The sequence below is a fragment of the Cryptomeria japonica genome, chromosome 11 (assembly GCF_030272615.1).
Source record: "Cryptomeria japonica chromosome 11, Sugi_1.0, whole genome shotgun sequence".
In the NCBI taxonomy this organism is placed as follows: domain Eukaryota; kingdom Viridiplantae; phylum Streptophyta; class Pinopsida; order Cupressales; family Cupressaceae; genus Cryptomeria; species Cryptomeria japonica.
Genome location: NC_081415.1, coordinates 539,630,972 through 539,655,282, shown reverse-complemented (window position 1 = coordinate 539,655,282; position 24,311 = coordinate 539,630,972). Strand labels below are relative to the sequence as shown.

Here is a 24,311-nt window from a genome sequence, read left to right as displayed (position 1 = left end):
ATGTGACAAATTTGGGCACTATGTTGCCAAATGCCCAGAAAGAGCTAAACAAGCCACATTTGCCAAATCAGGAAAATTGAAAAGGGAAGAGGACTCCGAGAAGTATGTGCTCTATTCAGCACTCACACATCAAATATCAAACAAAGTGAACTCCTGGGTAATCGACAGTGGCTCATCTAGACACATCACAGGATTCAGAGAAGTACTAGACTTTATGAGAGAGGAAAATGATGAAGAGGTAACCATCGGAGATGACTCCACACACCCTGTCAAAGGAGTTGGAAACTGCACCATCAAACTGAAGTCAGGTGTATCATTACAACTTGAAGGAGTACTATATGTTCTAGGCATTAAGAGGAATCTTGTCTCAATATCAGCACTGGAGGACAATGGATACAGAGTGACATTCATGGACAACAAAGTGCTGGCTTGGCCAAAGAACTCATCTATCAAGAAAGCTAGTACAATTGGTCAAAGACAAGGCTACCTATATGAGCTATGCACAGAGCCCAATTTAGCCCTAATTCATGAAACTACAGATGCTAATGAAATCTGTCATAGAAGACTAGGCCACCTAAATTTTCGAGCTTTATCATCAATGGGAGACCTTGTCACAGGTCTACCTAAGCTAAAGCAATATCATTCAGGGGCATGCACAGGATGTGCCGTAGGCAAAAATGCTAAGGGTGCTTTTTAGAGTAGTACTAGGAAAACAAGTAAAGTCTTAGAATTAATTCATTCTGATGTATGTGGACCTATGTCTGTAAATTCATTCGGGGGATTTTTGTATTATGTGATATTTGTCGATGACTACTCTAGGAAAACCTGGATCTACTTTCTGAAATGCAAAGAATCAGAACAGATCCTTAATAGGTTTAAAGAATTCAAATCATTAACAGAAAACTACTCAGGAAACAAAATTAAAACCCTTAGAACTGATAATGGGGGGGAATACACATCAGAATTATTTAAAGAGTTTTGTAAAAATTCAGGTATTAAGAGGGAGTTAACAATACCTTACAACCCTCAACAAAATGGGATAGCAGAAAGGAAAAATAGGACAATCGTTGAAGCTGCCAAAGCTATGATTCTTGATCAGAATCTAAATATCAATCTTTGGGCAGAAGCAACCAGCACTGCAGTATACATTTAAAACAGATGTCCTCACTCTCATCTTGAAGACAAGACCCCTGAAGAAGTCTTTACAAAATCAAAACTATATATAAGCCACCTTAGGATTTTTGGATGTCCAGTGTATATTCATGTACCTAAGGAGAAAAGATTAAAATTAGAACCCTCTGGAAAGAGAGGAATCTTTGTAGGATACAGTGAAACCTCCAAAGCCTACAAAATATATATACCCGGCCAAAAGAACATTGAACTAAGTAGGGATGTGATCTTTGAGGAAAACTTGGCCTTCAAAAGAGCCCAAAGCTCTCTAGATCTTGAAGTCCATATTCCTAACCCCGACTTAGATAGAGATCCTACTCCTGAGCTTCAGAGGGAGAATCCCGAGGAAACTATGAGCGAAACTTTAAGTCCACCTAGAGAAAACCTCAAGAAAAGACCACTATGGGCCACCAAAACTGTAGAAGAAGCTCAGAAGTTTGCTACTCCCTTAGGAACCTTCAGAGAAAGCAAAAGGCCTAATAAATTTGCTAGCTATGTTGCCCTTATGAATGACCTCTCTAAAGTTGAACCAAGCAATGTATCAGATGCACTTCAACATCAAGTATGGAAGGATGCCATGTCTGAAGAGTATCAATCCATTATGAAGAAAGATGTTTGGGAGATTGTTCCTAGACCAACCAAGAAATTTGTGGTTTCATCTAAATGGTTGTTCAAAATCAAACATGCTGCAAACGACAGTATTGAAAAACACAAGGCCAGATTTGTAGCTAGAGGCTTCTCACAAAGGGAAAGAATAGATTATTAAGAAAGCTTTGCACCAGTTGCCAGGTATACCTCAGTAAAAGCTGTATTAGCCATTGCAGCAGCAAAGGGATGGAAGGTACACCAAATGGACGTTAAGACAGCTTTCCTAAATGGCGAGATCTCAGAAGAAGTCTACCTAGAGCAACCTGAAGGCTTTGAAATTCATGACACGGAGTCTCATGTGTGTAGACTCAAGAAAACTCTCTATGGGCTCAAACAGGCTCCTAGGGCATGGTATGAAAGAATAGACACCTGTCTCTCAGGACTAGGTTTTTCCAAAAATGATGCAGACCCTAATCTCTACTACAAAAGAAATAGAGATGATATGCTAATATTGATCTTATATGTTGATGACTTATTAATCACAGGAAGTGATCAACTTATAAAACAATGCAAGAATGATCTATCTAAAGAATTTGATATGAAGGACTTAGGATTCCTTCATTACTTCCTAGGATTAGAAGTATGGCAGAATTCTAACAACATCATACTAAACCAAGGAAAGTACACTTTGGATATTTTGAAGAGATTTGGAATGCTAAATTGTAGACCCATGACCTCTCCTATGGAAACCAACTTACATAAACTTAAAGAAGCAGCAGCAGAGTCACAACCCACTGATTCTACTCAATACAGACAGATGATTAGGTCCTTGATGTATTTGGTAAATACAAGACCAGATATCTATTATGTAGTCAATGCTCTAAGTCAGTTTATGTGTGAACCAAAGGAGATACACCTAGTTGCAGTGAAGCACATTATGAGGTACCTACAAGGTACTCTAAACCTTGGTCTCAAATACAAGAAGGTTGAGATAGACTTACATGGATTTGCAGATTTAGATTGGGCTAGAAGTGTAACAAACAGGAAAAGCACTTTAGGGTGTTGCTTCAGTCAAGGTTCAACTATGATATCTTGGATCAGCAGGAAGCAGTCTTTTGTAGCTCAAAGTTCCACTGAGGCAGAATACATTGCAGCTTCTATGGCTGCCCGAGAGGCGGTATGGCTCAGGAAGTTGCTTGTAGGATTGTTTGGAGAACCTATGAAACCCATTGTTATGCACTGTGACAATCAGAGTTGCATAAAACTTTCAGTAAACCCAGTGTTTCATGACAGATCCAAACATATTGAGATTCCATACCACTATGTGCGAGATATGGTAGATAGGAATGCAATCCAACTGGAATATGTTTGTACAAGAGATCAAACTGTAGACATTCTGACCAAACCCCATTCCAGAGTGAAGGTTGATCACTTTAGAAAAGGTTTAGGTATGACAAAAAGGTAAATTGCTTTGTAATCTATATTTGAATACCCATAAGATGTTTAATGTGTAAATCTCTTTGTCATGTTAGGACAAATTTTTGGATTCTATCCCTTGGGTTCACATTTAAGAGGTGACGATCTCTCAAGATAGTGAACGCTTGTATGGGGACATTATAAGGTGACGATCTTATAGTGTCCAAACTAGTTATCATGTTGGATCTCTGGTATGTCATGGATTTGCCATGATTGTGTTGTGATAAAACATTTGTATAAAAGTGTTGGTGCACTTATCACAACTAGGATAAGGTGAGAAATTAATCTTTCTCATATGATTAGCCTTAAGTATTGCGTGTAGGCAATACTGATATCACATGCTTAGGTGATATCCTGTCAATTGCAAGATTGATATAATGAACTCTAGTATCACGTGTTTAGGTGATACTTCATACCAAATGATTAGTTGGATGACTAAAATGATCACTATCAATTAAATTATGATGCTTGAATATATTGTCTACATTCATCTTACCTAGATAAGAGGGAGTTTTAATGCATAATAGCTTCGGCAAGATAAATGATTGAATGAGAGATAAATGAAGTCTCTCATTCAATCATTTATCATATCGATAACTATGATAAAACCATCAAGCAATTAATTCATCCTTGATAGCCATTCTATATTTGCTTATGGACAAACTATTGATTAATCATACTATGTATCTTCCTCATGTTCAACTATATAATGAATCTTGTATTTAGATGAATATTGATTAAACATAATTAATGATGACACCAGTTAATATATTATCGGATTGCATATTATATTAGATCGGGTTGCATATTATATCGGGGTGCATGTAATATATATCGGAATGCATATCGGGTTGTATTATGTTAGTCACCGATAGTTATCGGTGTGTTAGTCTACACTGATAGTTATCGGTTGTCAAGGCTAACACACCGATAACTATCGGCTGTTAGCATTGACAGTCACCGATATACTATCGGGTGTTAGCGCTTGGTAAACACCGATAATCTTCGGTCATACTCCACACCGATTGACATTTACGTAACATGCTGTTTGTTATTATAAACAAAAAGGTACGATCAAGTAATGTCTTGATCGGTCATGTCTGATCAAGGCATTGCTTGACCGTGCCTCATTTGTCATATACTTATAGTAAGTGACATTGTTGAGATAGGACATAGAAAATATTAAATGTTCCTCTCATCTGTCACAAGCAAGAAGATAGTTAGATATATACAATAAGAAAGTAATAATACCAAATTAGATAATAGAATATAACTTGCATATTGAATGTAAATTGAACATCATTTACAATAGAGACACCAAGAAATCACAACCACAGGACACCTACACATCCACCATACTACACCTTAACTACCAACTACATCTTGTAGATATCTGCTACCCAAGTGAACAAATAAAAGAAAACCACCTCCGAGCATAATTGTCTTTCGCTTCTCCATACTTTTTCCACAAGCCACTGTGAGCTATATTCCTAAACAGTTAAAGTTTTTACACTTGCTTACAATGCTCACACTTGCCATAATTACTAACCAAGAATTTTATATCCTCTAAGTCTGATCATTCTCAACTATAAAAATTAAATATCCCAATCTTTGATTTATTTACTTCCCACCACTAAAAAATCCTCAAGCAAGGCCCCTTGATTTGCCATATAATTCACCATAGTATTTTGAAATCTATAGCAATGAGTTGCCTCAAATGAGAGGCCATTTTTGCACCATATTTTCACCTCCTCTAATATGGAATTAGTTTACTGCCTTCTTCTACATGAATGATTATTGAAGAGTAATCAGTATGATAAAGCAGAATCAATAGTAACTTACAACAGCAAGTACATAAAGATATGTCGATTCATTCAATCATAAGATATTACAATATAATTTGGGAACTTTACATATGTGGTCCCCAATCATGTTTCCAAGAGAAATACATAAAAGATGGCCAATGGTTGTTGAGGATTCTCAACTGTTAGCAACTATCAACTGTTTTACCATCAGGAACTAAGTTGCTGATTAATAAAATTAATTACATTAATGCTGACTCATCAGCCCAACTCCCCCCACCAAAAAAAATAAATAAAGTCGTCTTTTAGACAACTAACTAAAAAAATTGGGAGGCTAACAACAAAATAAAAATCTACTGAATCTACTGAGGTGGGTGAGAGGACATCCCATGAGCTGGATAGACTGATGATGAAAGAGTGGACGTCTGAGAGTTGTTTTGCCACAATTTATACTCCTGTGTGGAGCTTGAGATGATGAGCGGCTAATAGTCTCCTTCTTGAGCATCCTTCGCCATTTGTATAGCCTCAGCTAGCTGGCGCTTTGTCTGCTCAACTACCTTATCTTTGTTTGCTAGCTGGCAATCTTTCTTAGCCAATTCTCCACCTTTGTTGCCACTTTAGCCTGTTCAATTTCTGTAAGATGTGATTGTTGAGCCAACTGCTTTTGAAACTTCTGAGTGAGCTCATCGGTTTTGGCATGCACCTTCTGGGACATCCATATGGACTCATCAACTGGGTCCTTAAGCTGATGATTGGAAACTAATTGGCATTGCAGCTGATAGAATACCTCTCGGAATGTGGTTTCCATGTCAAAGAGAGTACTAAGCATCTTGCTATCCCTTCCCCCAAAGGTAGGGCTACAGGTTGCTATGCTGCTGTCATTTTAGGAAGCTCAAGCTCTGGCCATCCCTTGGAAATGAATATGGCGTTGAACTCCTTCTCACACCCTTCCTGCATGAACTTAATGAAACAATGAGCCTTTTGCTAGACTAGAGGGGAATACGCATGATCTAGCCGTCTAGAAATATTTGTTACCTCTTGCATGACAAGGGCTATTGGCTCCAAGTCTTGAACATAAATCTGAATGGTTCCTAGGGGATCCTCCTTATTAGGCTTAGAGATTTGAATTGTAATTCCCCCAGAACTACTAGAATCCTCATCATTGATAGGGACATCAATGGGCAGTTCTTGAGTCATTGAAGGCTATTGCTCTGTGAGGGAAGGATCACCTTCCTGTATTGGCTCAATAGTAGGTCTGGTTGCTTGTGTGGGGCATGGTTGAACACTCTCATCAGTGGAATGAATGATCATAGGATGTTCTATTCCTGAGGTGGGTTGAGTGGGGGATAGTCTTGTATCTCAATTGGAGCCCCTGGTAACTTCAGCGAACTGTCAATCTACTTGGAGGCCTCAGGAAAGTCAGTTGGTAAGTTGGCTGGAACTGATGAAGTAGGAATGTCATTGTCTACAGGAATAGCCTCATCTTGTGCAACTATGGATTGGGTCTTGGTAGCTGTAGGCACAATGCTTGATGTAGATGATGACAGATCTATCAGCTCATAGTCATCTTCATTGGCTGCAATGCTTGATGTAGATGATGACAGATCTATCAGCTCATAGTCATCTTCATTATTGACCTCAGCTTCACTTGACACATCCTTGTTAATGCGTGTATCTTCACGAGACATCATTTGCTGATCACATTATTTCAGAAAGCACTTCCTCTTTTGCTCGATGGCTGGTTGAGCTTCATATTTGTGATATCTTTGTGTTCATCTTCAAGCGTGATGTTTGTGTTTTCCATTCCTTCTAATATCCGTCACCACATAAGGATATGTTGTTTTCGACTTCATGGAAGTGCAGTGAGTTGGCAGCAGTTATTGTCGGATGTGTTTCCGTCTGTTGCTATTTCTTTTGTTGTCGGTCATGTAATCGATGTCTCTCTATTTCGCATGGCGTTTGGTCTTCTCTTCGTATATTTTATTCTTCTTCCATTCTTCTATTTATTGAGTCGTTTAACGATGACGAGGGGTTCAGTTGTTCGATCTGTCTTTTGCATCTTGGTGTTATTCAGTGTATGCGTTATCTTCAGAACAGAGGAGTCACATTCAGCGAGCGTGTTAATTAGTAGGAAGACCATGATTTTCTCTTGTTTCTGTCTTCAGTCGTGATAGTTTTTGGAGGAGGTATTCTTCAGCAGAGTTCGGGTCGTTTACTTGAATCCTTTCTTTATATATGTAGAAAGAGGATATGTTTGTTATGCTTTGTAGAAGTCATTCCATTGATTGTTAATTTGATAACAATCATTACTTCTGAGCACTTCAGCTTTGTATCTGATTTATTTTGATAATAAAGATATTTTCAGTGTGGCTGGGTTTTTCACCCTCAGGTGGAGGGTTTTCCCAGGATAAGTTTTGTGTTCTGTTTTCTTGTATGACTCCTTGTTTCGGATTTCTGAGTTCTTATAATTCTGGTTCTAAATTTAACAATCCTTATGTTTCCGTTTATTATATCTAGGCTTGGCTTCTTCTCTTGACTGAGCTTGAATGTTTAATACAGTCCACCCAATAACTGTAGGTCAAGAAGAGTCATAATCGAAAGCTGGTTGAAACTTGCCCATCTTATCCGCAGGAACTTAGGTAAAAATGGCATCCAAGAATAACGCTATAGAGTGTTGTGTCACATAGAAGGCCTTATGCTTAAAAGATAATAATTCCCTTATATGTTTTGATAAAAATAGTGCCCAATGGTAAACTTTTCCTAGTCTAACTTCAATCATAAAATTTTACCGTCTAGACGGCAATATTTGATGCACGGCTAGCCCTTGGAGGCATTTTCATTTTGCATTTGCCAGCATGTGCTTGTGTAGTCCTCAGTTTCTTACATTCCAAATAATATTTTTCTCTTCCTGGGCTAAATCAGTTCTGCAGATCCTTCGGAGGGAAGCTTCCTTATGTTTGGGTGTTATTTTTCCTGTAGGTTTAGAGACAATGGTTCCTGAAGATGGTAAGTTAAAAACCCTTTTGAAGTCGGTTGTTTGAAAGGAGATGGTGATTGAACATCCCATATATTCTATCACTAATTTATGTGTGTGCTGATTGTAGTTGACCACCATCATTTTCAAATAGGGCTCGAATTCCTGATAATCGAAGGATGGAAGTTGGGTGGCCTATCTACCTAGGCATGGTGTAGTGCAAGTTTTAATGGATGATCATTGGCATTGCTCAGCCACCACGTGCAACATTCATTACTTGTGAGGCTTTCCTATGATATGGAGTTGGTTGCATTTTCTTCCTCTTTTCCATTCTTCCCCTTTTTTCCTTTGTTGTTTCTATGCATAGCTATTGCGCAATGTGTTCACTGTGTTGCACATAGAAAGTATATAAATTGTTTGTACCAATTCAAAAATTAGTTACATTTACTACTTGACTAAGTGGATTGGTGTACGAGGCAGTAAGGTTGTACAATGTAGGAAGTCTATGTGCAAATGCCATTGAGGTATTAAATTAGTCATTGCTAGATGAGTGGAGAAGTGTGTATGGAGAGGATTGGTAGTTGATGTTGTATGAGGTGAATAACAACCACTCATTCATAGAAAATTGAGGGACTCGCTGAATGTTGGAGACGAAAGAAACTTGCCGTACAATGATGTGTTGTTGTTGCCACTAGATGATGTACCCAAGTGGCTATATGATGTGATGTAACGAAGCACAGTGGCGAGTGAGACATGCGATCTGATGATGTATGGTGTAAAGGATGCATTGCCTTACGACGTCAAAACTTTGTTGTATTGTATCACCTTGCACTCCTGGGGACCATCATACAAAGCATGTGATGGTTGGTTGCCTCTGTTGATGGAAACATTGGATGTTTGGTTGCCTTTAGCAATGGAAATGCTGGATGTTTAGTCGCCTTCAAATGCATGAAGGAATAATTGGGTTGTATGATATGAAGTGGAAGTCATACAATGTCAATAGAGGATTGCTACGCATTGTAAATTGAGTGTTGCTTAATGTTATGTTGAGGGAGTGGGTGCCGTACAACTATCGCTACCTTAAAATGCCATATTTGTAACTGTTGAGTGAATGAATGGTTTGATCGTATGATGAGAATAATTAGGGGCCATATGATGTGTGAAATACATAAATGTGGTTGTAGCCATGCTTTGTAATTGCCCCTTTTATAACTTATTAACTTTGCCTTGTGACAATTTTTTCCATTTCCCCTCAATTTCTTTACAATTTTATCTCCATGTCGTGTCATAACATACTTGAATCATATTGTCGTTTATAACATTCATATTCACAACACGTTCCCAAATATTCTAAGTTGAAAATCTTATCAACCATAAGACTTGGTTCCATACCAATGTTAACTCAATATCCTTCAAACTTAGATCTTGAACACTTGTGTACAATTGTGCAAGACAAGATCATATAGACAATCGGAGTGTGCACCAAGGTTTACATCATCTATTTACAGTGTTAAAGGCAAGGCAATGTGCAGATTAGGTAAAGTGGTACAATCTTTAGCAATTTTGTGTTTAGTTTCCATTGTTCATCAAAGACGTGATGAGGACCACTTCTTAAGAAAGGGCAAAGGATTGATGCACAACTTGGCAAGCCTCAGGGAACCTTGTGTGTGCCTTTCCAATCTTCTACTCTCACACACATTCATCCACAACATGTGTGCTTTGTGTCATTGCACATCATCGTACATGACCTTGTGCAAGTCATTGTTCCATTGTTACAATGCATGAAGCAACATGACTTTGTGCATCACCTGGCACAATTAGTAGTTTGTTATAGGTGACATCTTTAATAAACTTCTTTAAATGTGGAAGTGGAATGTCAATTATCAAGAATCTCAACTGCCGACTAGTTGGGAGATCAAGAAGTTTAGGAGCATGCACCTTTCTCTTCTCTTGTTTTGTAACAATGTCCTACATATATTCACTCGCTCCTTCATGTTGGTTGATGATGACAAATAACTACATGGTGAAGGCAAACTAGTCTAACATTTCTACCCTTTGTGGTCATAAGAATCTTCATTCCTTGCCTTCCTATTTGTAGCATCCCATGTATCCAATTCATTTTTGTAATTGAATAGAGTAGGACATTATTGCTAGAAGGCAAGGTTATCGGGAGACGGGGGGTACTTGGAGATTGGTATCGGTACCAGTACGACTAATTTTCAAAAATAAGAGACAGGGGTACTTGGAGACGCCAAGTTTTATTTATATAGTTTAATAATTTTTAGAAAATATAGTATACAAATAATAAATAAAGAATAAATTTAGTTTAACTTTGAAACCATAAATGTATAGCCTAAAAAATAAAAAATAGAAACTAAATTTATAAAGATATAATTATTATATGAAATTATTAATGAATTTAAAATATTATATCAGATTAAAAAATAATAAATATTATATTAAATTATAAATGATAAAAACTAAAATTTATTTATTTTATATTAAAATTATTAAAATTTAAGTGCATTATTATTATGGTCCCAAACCCATTGATAATTGGTTGCCTTCCCGATTTCACTGTTCTTGCGCTTCCATATTCGTTAGGGTTTTGGCAGGTGCAAGTAGAGGATGATGTTCCAAAAAGGATAGGGTTGAAATATGGATACCATGGTTTGAGGAGAAGTAGACTTTTGCCCCCAACACCATTGTTCCTAGATGATGGTATCTTGATTGTGCTTACAATCAAACACCACAATAAAAAAGCCTTGCGTATTGGGGTAAACTTACACATAACATCTAAGCATAGGTTGCTACGCCCCAGTGATCCATTTGTGTAGATCTGCAAGCTTTGGCCATAATCTATTAAATTGGCCAATCATGCCATTGGAGATATAGAGCTGTTCTCCTTCAAAAACCCCTTTTTTAGATCCTCGGAGAAGACTAAAACAGGGTATGTAGAGGCCTTTTCGATGAGGGTTTTTGGGTAGATCTTAGAAGCCCCTTGTAAATCAAGGACCAACCCTCCAATAGCAAGTCATGCTTCCCAAGTCAAAGGTCTAACCTTGGAACACACAACCCTATGGGCAACAACATCTTGAAAAGAAGATCCTTGAGCAACATTGATTGTTTCCACACCAGAAGAAGTGACAATTGTTGATGAGGGGCACAACACATTAGAGACAATCTTGTTTTGAGAAGACAAACCACATGCAGAAGAAAATGGTGTTGATGGCACCCTGAAAAGGTTAGGGCATGACTCAATTTGAAGTGAAGAAGCAAAGCTCATGCCAGCTAGACCAAAATCACCATACCCAACGCGGGAGTGAGGAAAGCCTTGCCAAGAAGCGAATTGATGATTTGTTGAGAAGCGAGTAGGGTGCAGATCCGCGAATGGGCAAAAGGCACTTGGAGATACAAAAGCTTTCGACATAGTGAAGACTTGTTTCCAAAATAATTTGAACTTAAAAATATATTATATTTACTAATTTATATTAAACAATGTTTATAATATAAATTATTTAATAAAATTAGATAAATATATTAATCGAATAAAGTTGCATACCTTAAGTTGCCGCAATGCTTAGAATCACTGATGCACAAAATTGCGAGGAAGATACATGCAGGAGAAAGGTGCATAAAAGGGAAAACAAGCCGAGAATGAAACGCCCAGAAGAAGCCAAACTTAGAAATGCTAGGAAGAATCACAACCCAAAAATGCCAAATTAAAAGCATGCAACTGAAAGGAAAATCACGAGGGAAAATGGCATAGAAAGATCTCCACGAAATTCCTATACATTCAATGTGATTAAGGGTTTAATTATAAAAAAAAAGTAGCTTTTTCAGAGTTTTTAGAATTAACAAAAAATCTCTACAAATTTGGGTCATTTTTCTTAGAAACCGAATCCCTACAAATTCGACATGGGTAAAAATAAGGCAATTTTTTTGAAATGTGCAAGTACGGTTTCCATGCCGTAACGATGCCATATCCGTACTAGCTACAGTGGTATGCATGCCAGGGGATGGGGAGTGTCATATCCTGTAACTGTGCTCTTAAGGCAATGGCTCGAAATGTTTATTGCTCTATTTGATACAATGAATACATGAATTATTAATAGAGATGACAATACATACTAGATACAAGAGTAAAATATATCTTTATTCGCATGTGGAATTATTAGTATTACTGAAGAAGACCATAGATGGCTAACTAGTGATCAGAGTCGATCTAACTAGATCATACTACTTTCTTTGATGATACACAATCTATTTAGAGGACTTGATGGTTGCCAAGAGGAACTCAATTGTCAACCAATTGGTGCTTATTACCATAGCAGCAAAAATCATTTGGGGGAAAAATCGGTAAATCAGTATAAGATTTTTTGAAAAAAATGGAATTTAAAAAAAACATAAAAAATTGTTAAAAATAAGATTTTATTTTTTATAATAAAATTTAAGGGCATTTCCAAAACTTAGAGATATAAAGAAAAAATAAAATCTGTTTATATCTCTTATGAATTTCCTAATTTCAATACAATAAAGTTTAATATCATATCTTGCTGGATTCACTAGGAGAAGTTTTCACTCTAGTGCTCTTCATCTTTCAAAGTTTGTGAGCTGAGAACCAAAGCACAAGGGCCCGCTTGAGTTTGAACCAAACGGCCATTTCTTTCACCAAGTTGGTTTTTTTACGACTACACAGAATCATGAGATATAATTCAAGGGTGATTTTAATAGAGAGAAAATTTTAGGGCGACTTCCTCATGTCTAGGTCTTGCAAGTTGCGGCTTCTTCCTCAGGTCTAGGTTTTCTGTTACACCATCACGCCATTCACATATTATAACTATTTCACCTATTTCGCATGTTAATTTCAGGGTTTCTTGAGTGTTTTATTTTGTGGTTTCTGGAGCAATTTTTAACATTTTTTCTACTGATTTTTGTGGGGTTTTAAATGTGATTAATTGGTAAAAATGCGTTGAAAATCATTCAATGATTTGCTGACACGATTCATGATTCACAATTTCTTTGGGGTAAACGTCCGCAACCTCCGCGATCCACGATTAATCACATATAATCGTGATTAATTGCAGTCTTTTTCTTCTTTGCTTATAACTACCCAAAGCCGAAAAACAGTTAATATGAACAATTAATACATAGTTGGATAACCAATATTATTGAAACATAATAATAGACATTGTACGCTGACTACAAGTGTGTTTTGTTATATCTTTATGTGGTGAAACTTATTCTTTTACCTTTTCTTTGCAAATACGTTTTTATTATTTATGCTTTATAACTTCATTTTGAATCTTATTTTTCCTTGATGGTCAAATTTGTAACTACTATTTGTAATTTCCTTGAAGAGCCTATCAACAAATCTGTTAGCTTGTCAAACTATTCTGAATTTCCTACAGATGTTAAGATTTGAGGAGGTAAAGAAATGAAGAGATTTGTAAATAGGAATCGTGCTAAATGTGCATTGTAGGAGCACCAAATGGCAATCTCAAATCAATGCACAAAATTGTCCTGATTCAGATTTCAGAATAAACATCACATGCTATTCAAAGAATGCAGTTCAACATTGAAAGTAGCATTGAATTCTAACTTAAAGTCAAACAATAAATTAGGGAAAAAATGTTAAATTACAACAAGTTATGATATTACAAGATGAATACTCAATCAAGTGTGTGATAAATGGTTTTCTTCAGTGTGCAATTAATCCATCAATCATGTCTTCTTGACTGTTACAATTGCATTCATATTTTGCAATTACTTTCACATATTCAAATGGCATTTTGTATTTAGTTTTTAATGCTTGTCTGACCATCTTATAATGCGCTTGCCAACTCATTTTGGAAAAGGCAATGCATATTTATTTTGATGATATTCAAGGAGATTTATCGCCTAGTTTGTATGATGTTTGGTGGGTGGATATCTAATGGCTTCCTACATATAGAATAGCTATATTCTTTCCGCCTTACAATCCTTCTCTTTTCAAGTTTTGTGTTGTATTGTTCATTGTGACAATACTTCTTGACGTAATGTTCAATACAACAGTTTTAAAATTTTGCTTTTTAATTTATTATTAGAAAATCATATCTAGATCAAATATACTTGGTTTTTTCTGAAGCACATAGTGAGCCTTAACCTGTAAACAAAGATAATTTGATTGCTGTTGTTCTTGTGAGATGGCTTTCTAATTTATTATTTTCTTCATTCCAGTCACCTAAAGGAGACATCAGCTACATTCAAAAGTTCTTCTGGACCTATGTTGGAGGACGCTCACTTCTTCATCTACAAGAGGATTTCTGTGGAACTGCGTTTTTAAGGTCTGTTTTAAGAACTGAGGTTTCTAGAATCCAAGATTTGCTATAATTTATACCAAAGGATATTAGAGGAGAGACCATTTCATATTCTCTCTTTACAGGCAGCAAATTACAATAATTTATGTACTTTTTAAATTGTCAAAACCCCTTATGGTATATGGATATTTGGCTTTAAAACAAATTATAATTCAGTATGCTACATTCCAACTGCAACATGTGATAGTCGTGTTTGTTTCCTTTTGCAATGAAAAATAGAGATTTTACAACCACCCAACAACCTCGTCAACTCTTACTACAATACTCGCAATTTTGCATTCTATATGCTAATGACCTAATACTCAGAGAAAAATCAAAGTCAATGGTTTTGAGGCAAATTGTAAAATGCTCTTAAACAGATATTTAAATTTTCATGCTCCTTTAGTTTATGTCAATCCGATCAGTTGTGGTTTCCTCTGATTAGTAAGGTGTTTAGACAATCAGAAATTCCACTTGGCAAGAATATCGAAGTGACATTAAATGAACAATCTTCTGCCTTTCTACTGGGCACACAATTTTAAGGGCTTTCCCATCTATTACTTCTGTCACAACGCAAAAGCATGTTGAATGCTTTAATTATTTCTACCCAGCCTTAAAAGGACATAAAAAATCAGAAATAAGGCACACATATTGAGTGGCTTTGCAGCATTTTTCTCCTCCAAACAGTTCTTTAAATTGGCAGGAAGACACTTTTTCCTTGGCCTTGCCATCAACATTTTTCCACCAAACATAAGGACAAATGGCAAATTGATCAGTGAAATGGGTCAGCTTTGAAAGAGTAACTTTAAGAAATGATGGCATCTGTTTTAGAAGGTTAAATCCTCATAAACTCCACGCAAGCATATTAAAAAGTGGTGAACTGATTGGTAATTTCCATCTGGGTATATAAGGCTAAAAGTTAGACACGGATGCATAAATATGATGGGTCAGCCATCAGTAATCTACACTTCATCAAAAAGGTGGCAAATGTGTTATGAAACTTTGCATGGTCTTCTTAAGTTTTCCAGCAGGATTTATTTTAACCTGGAAGTGCTAGAAAAAATCACTTAAGAGGGGCACTTCTCTCTATTTTTATTTGCCTTGAGAGCAAAAGAAAGGGATAAATGCATGCAAAGAAAGGATCCAAGCACCTATATGAGTGCAGTGCACCAGTGAAACTCCAAAACATTCAGGCTTTCTTATTTGCAGCATTGGTAGGCTCCTTTTCCTCTCTTCTGATTTCACATCTGTAGGCATTTTTCAGCATCTCTTAAAAATTTTTTGTGTACAAATTTCAGCACTTAGAATTATGGGGATCCCACAAGGCTTTTACTTGTGTATGGATTTGTTTGAGCAGATTGTGTCCTAGGGTTTTCAGTATAATAAGGTGGATGTTTTGTCTCATACAAGGTTTTCAATCTTTGATATCATTCCACAGGAAAAGAACACATTGTCTTCTTTGTGTTCCTACTGCCATGATGTTCATAGTGTCATTGAATTAGAAATAGGGTTTCAAATTCATGTGTTTGGCATATCGTCATGTTGGGACATTTTTTAATATTAAATAATTATTAGAAGTTAAGGCTTACAGCTGTAATAAAGTTACCTTAGTGAAAGTGTTATTTCTATTTTTTAGTTCACTATTTTTAGCGTTGGGTGAGTCATGTCATGTTTATCCTTTTGCATAGTTTCATCCTCCATTCTCTATTTAAGGAGATGGACCTCTTTGTAATCCGTGTCCAATTATTTGATAGAATATTAAAATATCGTGTTCTATTAATTTTGGCAATACGATATTGTAGCATCGTAAATTGTCACTAGTATAATTTACACCTCATGTTTGTGCTCCTACTTTAGGATGCCCTATCCCCATCCCCTGTCTAGGTTTGATTTGTGCTTATTACCCAACTTTGATAACATGTATAACTTGTTGTGGGTCCCACAGAGGGGTACCCACCTCCTTGGCACCTTATTTTGGTCCCCTTTGCAGAGGGACTAGGGCATGGTATGTCTTGGTCTAGACCATGGCACCCTAAAACACCATGGTCCCTCTCAAAGGGGCCCCAATTTGAAATGGGGCAGGTGCTATACCTCCTCGATTAGATTTGATTCCTGGGGCTATACATGACCGTTGGTGGTTGGCCTAATCGGTAATTTACTTAGAGACCCCTATATAAAGACATCCTATTAATTCATTTTTAACCTAGAGAAACAATTGAGAACATTAATCATATTATTCATGCATCTGTGAAGCATTGATCATCAAACATTTTCAAAGATCTTCAAGGTTGCATATTCATCATCAAGCATTGTGGAGCAAAGTCATGTCAATTTTCATGCAAGCATGAGTGTGTAATTAGGGTTTTGTCATGTTCATGCCATTACATACAACATTTGTGATTACATTCAAAGAGCATTGCATCATCAACAACAATTGCAAATTTGAGGTATAGTCCCTTAACAGTTATTTCAGTATTTGCCTCATTTCATTCAAGGTTGATTCCAAACTGGGGTTTGACTTAGGCAAATCCTTATTCCCAACATCTTTCCCTTTCTTTCTGTGTAGAAAATAGGTGCGAAGCTGTAGTCGGGAGGATCGACATAATTCATAGTGATGAACATCTTCAGCTTTCGGAGGCGGAAAATTTGGAGGACCATGGAGAATCGATACTACCCGGTCCCGAAAAATTAGGTCAAACTTTTGAGGACAGATTCTAGACATTTAATTTTGCCCAAATCTAGGTTAGTGGCTCTGTGTGACATCTGTAGCTCACTGTTTTTGACAAATTACTTCAACAATAACCTATTTTGCCCTAATTTACAAACATTCAACATTCAACTTAGAAAGAGGATAATCAAACCCCCCAACCAGGTGAATCTAATCAGATTTCTTAGCCCTTCCTTAATGGGATTAAGAATAGATCTATTAGGTTCAACCCTCTTTCAATGTATGTGGGTCAATTGGGGTTTTTCATGGGTTCACTTGTTGAAACCCTAATTCCCAATTTTCACCATTACAAATATCAAAACAGGGAGTCACATGAAATGAAGTTGAATCTTGTGGAAAAATTCGCGATGTTTTCAAGCTTAAATCATGGTTTGGCTTTTTTTGTTTGTGCAGTTTTTTTTCAAAGAATCGTGTAGGAATATTCATTGAAAATAACTTGCATGTGAAGGATTCATGGTGTTTAGTATTTCTTCAATTATAATTTTTTAGCTTGGCTAGCTTGTGGGAATCTATTAGAAGGAATTGCATATTATTAAAGGCTTGTGGATTGCAATGGATGTTTTGTGTGATGCTTATATGCAGATCAACGTCCTAAAGTTATTCAAAATTTTGGCAAGAAGGTGGTAAGGTTTGAAAATATTCAGTTTTATCATACTTTTTCAAAAATGAAATTTTTTGTTTGTGTTGCTCTAAATGGCCAGCAAAATGAAGATAGAGCAGACTTAGAAGGTTGGACAACCATGCACTTTGTCTATGGGTATCTTGAGATAAAATGTGTCGAGGTACTTCTTGAAGCTAATGCTAACACACTTCCAGTGTGATGACAAGGTGTTCTGACACGTGAAGATTTATTTGTAGTCGGGTTTTACATGATTTTTTTTTGGAAAAAAAATCATGTTTGGCGATTTCTTAAATCGTAGGGTTTTCTGTTTTTTTTTCCTAATAAAATTAGGGTGGATTTTTTGTTTTTTTGCATGATTTTTTCATACAAAAATCATTGGTTGTTTTTCTCCAAAAATCTATGTTCGTGGGTTTTTGCCATTTCTCCACTAAAATGAAGGTTTTTGCCATTTTTTTCACAAAATCATGTGTGATTTTAGCATCGCATCAAGGGTTTGCCGATTTTTCCACAAAATCTTGGTGCTCTTTTTGATGATTTTTGCATAGAACTGTGGTTTCTTGCAGCTTGTTTTGGGTCACACCTAGGGTTTCTAAGGCGAATGGTGTTCTTCTGCAAAAGTTTTTGACGGTTTTTAACAAAATCACAAGTGTTGCTTCTTTTGACGATTTGTGGTAAAATCGCGTTCTTTCAAACCTGTGAAGTTTTGAGTAGCTGATCTTAGTTTCCGTATCTCTAAATAGCGGGAGGGATAGTTTGTTACCCAACATCATGTTGGAAGTATTGTGGTAAACTTAGTCATATCCAGAAGTTCTACAAACCCAGGGAGGGTTTCAACAACATGTCACAAAGCATTTTGAGGAGAAGGGGGCAGCCTTCTATGCATTAATGGCCAAATGACTTGCAGATTATGTCAAGTCTTTTGTAGGGTAGTTAGTAGGATGACCATTAAGGGAGGATATTAAAATAATATTGTAATATTGATATAATGGTCATCTTAGTTGGTATTTAGAAACTTCCTTTTATGTCTTTTGTTTTTAGTTAGTTTTAGGAAGTTTCCTTTCTGTTTTTCGTTCTTGATCTTTTCTTTTATAGAAACGTCGCTTGTAATCTCTATATAAGTAGCTTTCATCTCCTATGTTAATACATTGAACTATCAATAATCATTTCAGAAGCCATTGTTATTGTGATTGTAATTTCATCAAGTAAATTAAAAGTAGATTGTAATTGGCTTGAGCATTATATTAACAACATATGCCTATTTTGAATTGTAGCTTTGGATGCAATTTCGTGTTTACTTCTTGAAATTGTGTGGTGTTATTACTTCAAACTCTTATTGCAGTGGGATACTAGTCTTTGATTTAGCTAGTAGGAAGTTGTTGAATTTGTTAATGCCTAAATAGTTTGCTTTTTTTAATACTTGAAAATCTAAGTTACCGTTTCTTCCCCTTTTGGCCTGGGTTCTGGTTCTGGTTCTTGCTCGGTCCTGGTTCTCCTCGGGTTCTCCTTGGGTTCCTCCCGGGTCCTTCCCAAGTGGCCGGGTTCCCTGTGGGTCTTGCGTCACAGGACCCACAGGGAACCCGGCCACCTGGGAAGGACCTGGGTGGAACCCAGGTCGAACCCAGGAGGACCTAGGTGAACCTAAGAGGACCCGCGTGAACCCAAGCCCTTGGTTTCCAAAAAACAGGGCCACGGGTCAAAAAACAATAAAAACCAATAAAAAAAGACTTTTTAAAATAGTTTTTTTATAATGAAACTCTAATTCGCCCCTTTATGACTTTTTAAAAAAGACTTGAAACTTGAATATTATCTTTTTTTGCAAATTATGATATGATATTAGACTTTAGTTATTAGTTTACTGATTACATTTGCGATATATGAATATTTATTGGCATTGGCAATTAATAATTATGGATTTATGATTTATGATTTATCATTTTGTATGGAAAGTCACATTTTATATTTTATTTTTGTATGGATTGTATATATTGAACATTTATATAATATATGGGTATATATATATAATTAAAATATATATATATTTGTATGGATGAACCCGAACCCGTACCCAAGATTTTTTTTTTTTTTGCCGAATCCACGAATCCGTACCTGAATCCGAACCCGAACCGGTAATTTAGTTGAAAATTTTGTTGACAAGGCTTGATTGCCAATGGCCTAATGCATGCATCTAGGGCAAAAACATAGGACTTAGTCTTTTTATTTATGCAAAAATCCTATTGATAATCTTGTATAGTGTGCATACTTGTAAATTTTATCTATATTTTTTGTCTAGGGTTTGTTTTAGGTTTAGCTACGTCTTAGGGGGCTTTCCTTCACAATTTGAAGAATGATCCTATTGCACTATTTTGTTTTGTGTTCTTTCACAAGAGACAAATTAAAGTCCTATTTCATAGGTCACTATAATGTGAGACACTAGTTTGATGTATGAGACCCCCCTTTTGCAAGCATTCCATATGGAGTAAGTTTTTCCATTTATCTTATTATTTTGTTCAAGGACAACTCTATCCCCTTTCCCTTCATGGATTTCAACATGTCACCTTCACTATGGAGTGCACACACCTTCATTATTGGGCCAACTCAAATTGTATGGCAATATAATTTGCTATATTATTTCATAATCAACAAAGAATATCTATTGGCACAATATAAAAACTAAGAAATAAGGCTTGTAGTTGTGAGGAATATATTCAGTGCTTTGATTCTTTTGTCAATGTGTTGAATTCATAATACAATCTACATTTATAAGCTAGATAGGTGGTTTTTCTCCTTCATGTATCTTGGGTGGTATTATGGGAATGCATTGTGGGGTAAGCTTCAACCCCATTATTAAGATTTATAAACATTAATTATGCTTGAATATATGGTGTAAATAATAGACCACAACCTTGCCACATATTTGCTAGAGTTTTGTCTTGCTTAATGTAGCCTAGGGGGTGGAATCAAACCTAGGCAATGCTTTATGAGTGCCCCCCACTATCTTTGTGCTGGATCCATTGGACTAAATTGTTAGGGTAAACACTAGAATAGAGGCAGAGCTCACAAAGAATGTGGGGGGCGTAATGTCTCCTTTTCAATTAGTTTATGTTTGTGGACTAAAATCCCATTTCCTATTTTCCATGAGCTAAGCCTAAGGGAGCTTCATCTCACATGTCTCAACTTTTCTAAGTGTGGAGGCTACATTGTTCAAACTTCTAAGAAATGTGTTTTGTTGGAGTTTTCTTTCCCCTAAAACCTTGACCATTTGCCTTAAGTTTCCCTTTGACATTGGAGTTTAGGCCTTCTCCTTACTTAGGTACCTCACAAGGATCATTCTCAACTCATGACTCAATATTTTCAGTTACTTTACTGAAGTTAGAGTTGCAGCCTTACTTTTACCACTTTACTAAAGTTAGAGTTGCAGCCTTACTTTTCTTGGGTACTGGTTCGTTGTCCTTGCCAAACCTCGAACTCCATCCTTTTTGTTACACATTTTTTTTAAATTAGACTTTTGCTTGCCCCCTTATCCAAGTACTTTGTTTTGAGATCCCCAAACCTTGACACTTGATGATCTCCCTTCATATATCCCATCGAAGATGGGGTTTTGGTAAAATCCTTAATTTGGTACTTGGTACGTGTTGTGACATATTCACACATCGCCCCATTGTAAATGGGGACTCCTACCTTTTGCTTTCTAGGGTTAGTTTGGTTTGCTTTGTTGCCTGGTCTTGGCTTTTAGCCTTTGCATTGGAGAGTTGCCAGAGAGATCATTAGGATAGCAGGCTCTGCTTAAGTTGAGGTGGGTCAGTAGGTGGTCCAGGTCAGGGTCTCTTCAAAGGCCTTCTCTAGGTCAGGCCTGGGTCTTGCTTCGAAGGTCGAGTCTTGATTGAGTTTGAGAAAGTCCTTATATCCTGCTAGGAATCTTGCCTTTTGGGGGCTATGTCATTGAGTTAAGGAAGGGAATGGATGTATGTGAGCAGGCGTTCTCAAGAATTCTTCCCTTTGAGGGTTTGAGATTGGTCCAGTTGATGAATGATGAAGTTCTAGGTGTTGATTGATGTGATACTAACCTATTTTGCCCTTAGAAATGCCTAACAACCAAGTCTACACTTGAAAATTTGGAGAAAGGTCAAGAATTTGAGCATTTTAGGAAATTTCGCTCTTGACCCTTCCAAAGGGTACAGAGCAAAATCCTTAGAAAGACCTAATTTGTCATCAAAAGCATTGAATTGACATCACCTTGAAGGCAAATGGACTTGATTAAGGTGAAGGAAGGACCCAAAGGCCAAGTCTAAGAACAAAGTTGAAAGAAATGTTAGGAATTTGACCAATAAAGCAAATTTCATTCCTGACCCTTCCAAAGGGTCCAAAGCGAAATTCTTGGATAGGTCTTGTCCTTCCAAGGGTACCTAAGCGAAATGGTTAAGATGCACTTTTGATCCCAACGTCTTGGGCTAGATGCCTTTTTAAGGTGATTTGTTGACGTGTCCTAAGGTGAGAACAATGTGATTGAGGGAGAAGTTTGAGTGTTTGGAAGGTATCTAAGGTTAATTCTTCAATTTCGCTCCTGACCCTTCCAAAGGGTCCAAAGTGAATTTCCTTATATCTCCCTTCATGGTCTTAATTTGCCTCGTAAACCTTGTCCTTATGGCGTAGTTGAGAGAGTAGTGAGGTGTGAAACAAAGTGAAGTGATAAAAAGTAAGGAATTTGAGCATAATTGCAAAGTTCGCTCTTGACCCTTCCAAAGGGTCCAAAGCGAAATTCCCCAAAAGACCTTTTTCTTCACTAAGGACATCAAATATTGGACATATATGGCAAGGAAAGGATTCAAGAAGACAAATCTAAAGCAAGATGAGTAAAAAAGGATAAAATTTGAACCAAAAAGAGCAAATTCGCTCCTGACCCTTCCAAAGGGTCCAGAGCGAATTTCTTCATAAAGCATTCTACCTTGCTCAAACCTATGAACTAATCCTTTTCCCATGCATTTTTGAAAGCAAAGCACCTTGTTTTGATAGGGAAAGGCTGGAAATGAAGTCAATGAAGTCAATTTGAGCCTAAAACATCAATTTCCTTCCAAAGGGTCCAGAGTGAAATTCTTAGAAAATCTTTTTCCTCACCATTTTGATAGCAAGTTGGCTTGAATGTGACAAGATAAAGGGGAAATGGACAAGTCCTAGGCAACTTGAATGAGAATTAAGCCTGAAAATGCAAATTTCGCTCTTGACCCTTCCAAAGGGTCTAGAGCGAAATTTCTTAAAAACACTATTTTCCTCCTTGTTCAAACCAAGATCTTTGTTCCTAGGACATGGTTGGGGGAAGATTGATATATTCTTGCCTTAAGAAGTGAATGAAAGTGAAGGAAATGATGGATTTGAGGTCAAAAGACAAAATTCGCTCCTGACCCTTCCAAAGGGTCCAAACTCCAAAGTGAATTTTCCTAAGACCCTCCCTTTTGCTTCAAAAATGGACTAATTTCATGCCTTGGAACCTCAACTAGGACGTTATCATGCCTTGGATGCAATTGAGGGGTAAAAAGGTGGAGGATTTAGGCCTAAAATGCAAATTTCGCTCCTGACCCTTCCTAAGGGTCCATAGCGAAATTTTTCCAAGCTCCTGACCCTTGCAAAGGGTCCAGAGCGAAATTCCTAAAACCTCTATTTTGCTCATGTTTGAGATCAAGATCATGGTTCCTAAGGCATTGTTGGGAGAGAATTGTATAAGTCTTGCCTTGAGAAGTGATTTGGAGCAAAGAAAATGATAGAATTGAGGCTAAATCACAAATTTCGCTCCTGACCCTTCCAAAGGGACCAGAGCGAATTTTATTGAAATCTCTTTTGCTCCCAATTTTGTGTCAAGCCTAACTTTGATGGAGCTTGATCAAACTTAGAGGTATCCCTGGGCATGCATTTGAGTGAGTCGTGATCACAAAATGTGAAGGATTTGTCCTGAAATGTCAATTTCGCTCCTGACCCTTCCAGAGGGTCCAGAGCGAATTTCTTTATTGGGCTTGTCCTTGGAGAGGGTCTAGAGCGAATTTTATTATAGGGCCTGTCCCTGGAGAGGGTCTTGAGTGCATTTTGTCATAGGTCCTGTCCTTGGAGAGGGTCCAAAGCAAGTTGATCTTAATGCCGCCTTGTTAATGATTTAAGGTGAGAAATATCATGTTAGAATGAATATATCATGTATACTTAATCATCTTTTGTTTGTTTTGCAGATCAACAAAATCAAGATGAAGGAAGAAAAGACAAGGGCGACCTCGTTGAGTTTCATCATCATTAAGGACACTTCAAATGCATGGAGGAGGACTCAAGGTGCTTCTAAAGTGTTGGAAGACTTCAAGTGTTCAAGGAGTTGCAAGCTATCCTCAAGATCTTCATTCTACCACATAGAGAAACCACAAGATATCAGAAGAAAGATCTTATAAAACTTCAAAGCGATATGAGCTACCAGAGGAGGAGTGACTTGACTAGGAAAGAGGTCTCATCAAACGCAAGAGAGTCAGGGAGAGGTACATCATTCATCAAGTACATCAAGGACAGAGGAGGATCACCGATGTCAGTGCAAAGGTACATTGAAGAAGCAGATAGTTTCAGAAGAGTTAATCAAAGCTAGCTTCTC

At 37.0% G+C, this 24,311-nt stretch overlaps 1 protein-coding gene across 1 annotated transcript in view; it reads left to right on the top strand.

Moving 5' to 3' along the window:
* Positions 1 to 24,311, top strand: part of LOC131049044 (uncharacterized) — a 76,232-nt gene that overhangs the window by 5,059 nt on the left and 46,862 nt on the right. Inside the window, exon 2 of the mRNA XM_057983048.2 lies at positions 14,230 to 14,336. Within this exon, the coding sequence (XP_057839031.2) occupies positions 14,230 to 14,336 (107 nt within the window). The remainder of the gene's footprint in view (positions 1 to 14,229; positions 14,337 to 24,311) is intronic.